The sequence below is a fragment of the Aedes albopictus genome, chromosome 3, assembly GCF_035046485.1.
Source record: "Aedes albopictus strain Foshan chromosome 3, AalbF5, whole genome shotgun sequence".
Taxonomy (NCBI): Eukaryota; Metazoa; Arthropoda; class Insecta; order Diptera; family Culicidae; genus Aedes; species Aedes albopictus.
Window position 1 is genome coordinate 132,156,026 of NC_085138.1, and position 5,975 is coordinate 132,162,000.

General features: G+C 37.0%; 1 protein-coding gene across 2 annotated transcripts; it reads left to right on the top strand.

Annotated features, from left to right (window-relative positions):
* The first annotated feature begins 557 nt into the window (after nucleotides 1-557).
* Nucleotides 558-5,604, top strand: LOC115260257 (endocuticle structural glycoprotein SgAbd-5-like). 2 transcript variants are annotated; one of them, XM_062856843.1, is made up of 3 exons: nucleotides 558-1,023; nucleotides 1,094-1,266; nucleotides 5,374-5,604. In XM_062856843.1, exons 1-3 carry the CDS (start codon nucleotides 899-901, stop codon nucleotides 5,526-5,528), a joined length of 453 nt encoding a protein of 150 aa, XP_062712827.1. In that variant the 5' UTR covers nucleotides 558-898; the 3' UTR covers nucleotides 5,529-5,604. The 2 variants fall into 2 exon arrangements, with proteins under 2 accessions (XP_062712827.1, XP_029717048.2); XM_029861188.2 differs by lacking the exon at nucleotides 5,374-5,604 and adding an exon at nucleotides 3,315-3,677 and having other exon boundaries at nucleotides 808-1,023.
* Nucleotides 5,605-5,975: the final 371 nt, after the last annotated feature.

Genomic DNA, 5,975 nt, shown 5'->3' on the forward strand with positions numbered 1-5,975 from the left:
ATCGCTTGACCCGTGGAAGCATGAGGTAGGAACTTGTGAGGACCAGAGCTATATTGGACGCTCTCCTTATCGACTCACCGTTTGGCAGCCCCGAAATCAGCGCTACATTGTGCTTAAAAAATTTTGGTCGTTGGCAGAAGTTCACGACTTTCGTTTTATTTTGTAAACTAGTGTTATCAATGGTTCGTTTGGCAATGTTTCATGAATGGTTGTATTATCTTACGGCACAAACAATAGACTTCAGAAAAGAAAGTATTCAAAGTACCGCAATCCGGGGTAGCATTAAAACTTTAAACTAAATTAACTTTTCACAGCATGCTTTATTAATCGGTGTAAAATGTCGATACACTGAAAAAAAAAATCTCTGGCTAATAAAGTTCAACATTCTCGTGAATAATATCGGTGATCAGATGTGTCCAATCGGAAATGACTAAAAATGAGTGATGATGCGTTGGAGGCTTGGCGTTGGTCGATCATCTCTGGATTCCTACTTCGAACGGGTTTAAAAAATTTGGCCGTTATATACTCTTGCATATGTTTTGAAAACTTGTTTGGCAATATTGCTGTGTGCATTCGAAATGCAAATATCAAATGCGGGAGCACCAAATGCGGTAAGATTTTCTAACAAGTAACCCGATGTCAGTGGGAGCTTTTGAATCCTAGGTTGGCGGTGGTTTTGACTATGGTTGCTATGTTGCCTTTGGTAACACTGTGTTACCGCGTTTGGAGCGCATTTGGGCACCGTTTGCATCTTGAACGCACACAGCAATAAAAAAGTGGTTTAGACTGATCAAAGAATGAATAAAACAAAGGCTAAAGCGAATCCTCCGATCACTTCACGGTTACCGAGCCAAGTAGAAAGTCGCTCACCGTGAATCGCAGTGCTGCTGCCACGAAGATGTCTTACGGAATAATGTTGGTGATAACAGTGACAGTGATCTTGGGCGCCTTCTTGGTCTCAGGTGCTCCTCCGGTAGTAGTGAATCAATACAATCATGATAACGGTGACCAGTACAGTTGGGGGTAATTTTGATTTAATGGGAATTTTTGTAAATGCAGTGTTTTCAAATCGTTTTTTTTTTCTGATTTTCAGTTACAAGTTAAGTGATACACAAGAAGTTAACCAAGATATACAGAAGAAGGTACTTGATGATGGACAACAGGTTTTGGTATTTAGCGGATCGTACAGCTTTAGCGGTGACGATGGAATTCAACATACCGTTGAGTATACCGCTGATGAGAATGGCTATCATCCAGTAATAGATGGTAAGTGAATGCGAAAAGTTGTGAAATATGGCGTGGGGGAGTAGACTTATTTGATGTATAAATGCAATAGCTTTCACGAAGGCAGTGGGTTTAAGCATGTTGGATTTAATGAACCACGGATTTTATCTTGCATTCTTTTACATTTTGGTCTTTGTAGGGAATCGCGCCACTTGGGCGGTGGCTTCTATATTCGTCTGTTTTCCACTATAACTCAGTCAAGTTTGAACCAATTGACACAACTTTTGGAATGTGGTGAGATTGGTATAGTATCTACCCGTGTACAAAATTTCAAGTCAATAGGCTCAAAATTGACTGAGTTATAGTGGAAAACAGACGAATATAGAAGCCACCGCCCAAGTGGTGCGATACCCTATTTGTAGTCTGCAAGCTTTATAAATTTCCTGATGGGATTGCATCTATTAAATACCCTGATTATTCCAACTACTGGTGATAGTGCCTTTCTCGTCAAATATAGACTATTAAGAATGTGATTCGATCAGTTCACGTAAGTTTTTTCACGGCGTTACATTCTTTCATAAATTGAGACGTTATAAAAAATGACGCGATTTGATACACCACTTGCATTGGTTTGGAACCCTTTCTTAGGTTTCCGGTTATGTTTTTCTTCTGCTGCTTGGCGTAACGTTGCTACTGAGATGAGATTTGCTTCTCAAATTAGTGTTTCATGAAAATTTCGCCAGTTATTAACTGTGAGCTTCCTCTACCAATGAATATTTTGCATGTGTATATCGTGTGGCAGGCACTTTATGCCCAAGGAAGTCCAAGAAATTGTCATTACGAAAAGTTCCTGGACCAAGCGCGAATCTAACCATTCACCTCCAGCATAGCCTCGCTGCGTACCTGTGACCGCATCGGCTATGTCCCTTTCGTGACGAACCAGCACAATTGTGCTGTTGAGCAACAACAGTATTGCGTAATTTTTCCATCTGTTTAGTTTTAGTTCTATGTTATGTAAATTATTTTAACAATTGAGCAACCACCAATACTTGCCTGTGTGTATTATTGTTGTACGTTGCTTGTGAGATTTACCACAACAAGTTAAACCAAAAGTGAACAAAAATTATAAAACATGCAAGTTTTATCTGTCGCAAATTTTTTATCTCCGATTTATCTAGCCAAAGATAGAAAGATAAAGATTAGTTCTTCCATATGCCAATGAAAAAATGTTGATGGAATTTTAACTTTTTTGCTCTTCATCCCAAAAGAGATAGGGCCCGGTTCTGCAATACAGCAAACAGTCTCAAATGTGTCTTAGCTTACATATTTTCTTGCTAACCGTCCATCAGGTTATCGGAAAAAGCGCAAAAACTCTGGGAACCCGATTTTAAAAGAGGCAAACACGTCGTAATTTGTTGAGTATAACTGTTACTGATAATTTCACAATTTAATGCGCATTTCTTTTTCCACTATAGCTCCGAGGTTGATCACTCGAACTAACGGTACACCAATAATAAACTACAAAATTTCCATTGAAAAAAAAATAAAAAAGTGCATAAATAAATCAGAATTTCCCATGATTTTCGAGCAATAAAAAATATCGGAATTTCTACCAATAACTCAATAATTGGAATAAATAATTATGGGACGTTTAATTGGCTGCCGTACCGAAATTCTTTAAAAACTTACCAAATTTCGGTGAAATGTTATCGTTTAACTGTCAAACTCTAACGTAGTTCGGTAAAGGTTGCTAACTTACCGAATCTATCCTGTAAAACAAACATAACGGTTGAAATTCCGCATTTTTCCGAAATAAGGAAAACCCCCTCCCTTGGCGCCATTTATGTGCACTGGCCTGGTACAAATAAATTAATGCATGTATGTGTGCTTGATAACCATTGCAAGAAAGTCAATTTCGATATTCAGCAAAATTTGAATGATTGCAAGTCATAATTTAGGTGCCAACATTTTGATGATGGTTGGCCTGCTCAAACAAAATAAAGATTAATCAAGCTTAAAATAACGCTTACTTCTTGTGTCATATTAGCTTCCAGATTTATTTGATTGTTCATTTAACATTTCATCTATAGCTCCCCAACTCATCCCCTCAACTAGAGTACCACCAACGTTTCGAGTACTACCAACGTCTCGAGTACCACCAACGATTCAAGTACCACCAACCACATTTCCACCACCGGTAGCATCTGTTACACCTCCTCCCGCTGTATACACCACAGAGAGTGCAATAGATTTCAAATGCTTGGAGTCGTTGTGTGGGAGGAAAAAGTAATCTACTATTATGATAATAATGACAGTTTTCCAACTGTTCTGCTACTACTGAATGAATAAAAAGCTATACATAAGGATCAATATCAATAAATATAAACAATAAAGAGTGTTTGAGTGTGCGTATGTGTGTGTACGAAATGCTTGCTTCATCCCGAAAAAACACCTTATTCTTCTTCTTTTTTTTGTTCATCTGCGTTTCCACTGGGATTTGGCCTACTTCTTCTGAACTTCGTATTCTTTGTATACTCTCACAGACAAGCATGGGAAAACTCATTCGCTCACCTGAATGGCGGCGATGCAAAATAGTCAAAAGAACGATTTATATTATAACAAATCATGTGAGTACCGTTTTGCAGTTGGTAATTTCACACAAATGCTATAAGGACTGGCAACGCTTCTCCGTTAGAGTCAAACAAGGCTTATCATCTCGGATTTCAGATACGATATCGAAATCATTTTTTTTTGAAACCCATAAGCCATAAGGTAGTATTAAGTGCATTCCAATATATGTATTACTCAGGGTAACTGATTCCATCTTTGACGAATTTCATGCAGACTTACCGAGAAACTGCTTTTTGCAACACTCTCTCAGAGGCTTTAGGACAGAAGGTCGAAGGACAAATGGTCGAAGGACAAAAGGTCGAATGAGACAAAAGTTCAAATGATCAATAGTTTTAGTAGACCAAGTTACCAGCTGGTGTGTCTCACTTATAAGACAAACCTATTTGTTAAGCTTCTGTTGTCGCTCATTGAGAGAAACATTATAGTTCTGTTATAGAAATCATATGCATTTCAGCCACTAACATAACTATAGGAAATTTTTCCTTCTTTTGTTTCTTGGCTATTCTTTCAAGTTGTGTTAATGTAGTATTTAATGGCAATTTAGTTGGACTTTAATCAGTAATTATTCCTTCTTAAATGTTTGTTTGTTTGTTTATTTCCGACATTTTACACCGGAAGGGTGCATTCATGTCACGCTCCTTCTTAAATGAAAAGGCTGTTGTTTTAACTTTTGTTACTGAAATATTTATTTTTCAATCATAAAGCTTGCATTCCTTTATTCAATAGCTGTTCTTTCTAACTATACTGCAGAAATATTCATTGACTACTTGATCATCCCCTCTTGGATTGGTAGTTCCTACAAATTATACTTTATATGTAAATAACTTTGGTTTGTTACCCAGATTAGATTTGTCCTTCTCTAATTCATAGACGGTTGGGCTTCATTAAATCGTTGTAATGATTGGAGTTTCAAATGACATTATTTCAATCTATGATTTATTCTTCTTTTGCCCATAGGCTGTTCTTTCAAGGAATATTGTTTTCCACATTTAGCTTTAATGAATGAATTACTTTCTATAATATGTAGGCATCGCTTTCGAATAGTAACGCGGTAATAAATTGCTGCATATAAGCTATTGCAAGTTTTCCTATCTTTCACTGTTTCTACTTTTTTATCAAATTTAATTGTCGTTTTTCTATCAAATTCTGATCACTTTTCCATGTCTTCCTATTTGTCTTTAGTCGAATTTAACCTTTTGCCTTATTCGACCTTTTGTCCATTCGACTATTTGTCCATTCGACCTTTTGTCCCATTCGACCTTTTGTCCCATTCGACCTTTTGTCCATACGACCTTTTGTCCATGCGGCCTTTTGTCCTTCGACCTTTTTTCATTCGACCTTATGTTTTTCGACCTTTTCTCATAGATTCCTCTCAGAAACTATTGAAAGGCTGTGAGACATGATTGATGAATGGTGATGTTTACGCAGTATACTATAAAGTTAAATCAAGTTCAAAATAAAGCTTTATTGTGTCGTATTAGCTTCCAGGCTTAATCGATTGTTCATTTATTATTTCAGCTATACCTTCACGACTGATAACCTCAACTAGCGAACCACCTACCAGTGAGAAAAGAACAACAACGCGTAGATATACAACAACTCGTCCCGCTATACACACCACAGAAAGTGCAATAGATTTCAAATGTTTGGAGTCATTGTGTGGAAAAAAGTAGTCTACTATTATGGTAATAATGACTGTTTTGCCGAAGTTGAATGAATAAAAACTATGCATAAAAATCTATATCTATAAAAAAAACCCTTATTAATCCACCTAGCGGTGATGGTGCCTTTCTCGTGCTTTAAAATGTCCTTTCAACAAAACTCGAGCGACATGTTGATGACATTGACATAAATACAAAATAAAAACTGCTTGCTGCTTGCTTGAATAGATTCAATATGGATACATTTTATATCCAATATTCAGAAAATATAAGACAACGATCCAAAACTCAAACCAAACAAGTGTCATGAAGCCGCAAAATTTTGAAACGTCATTTTAGATTTTCCGGTCATCATTTTATGACTCCGGATATCTAGCCTAACTAAACTAACCGCCATCTTGAACATTGAGACACCATCCTGGATGTTCTGGTATTCATTTTTGGACTCTGCACCTAAAA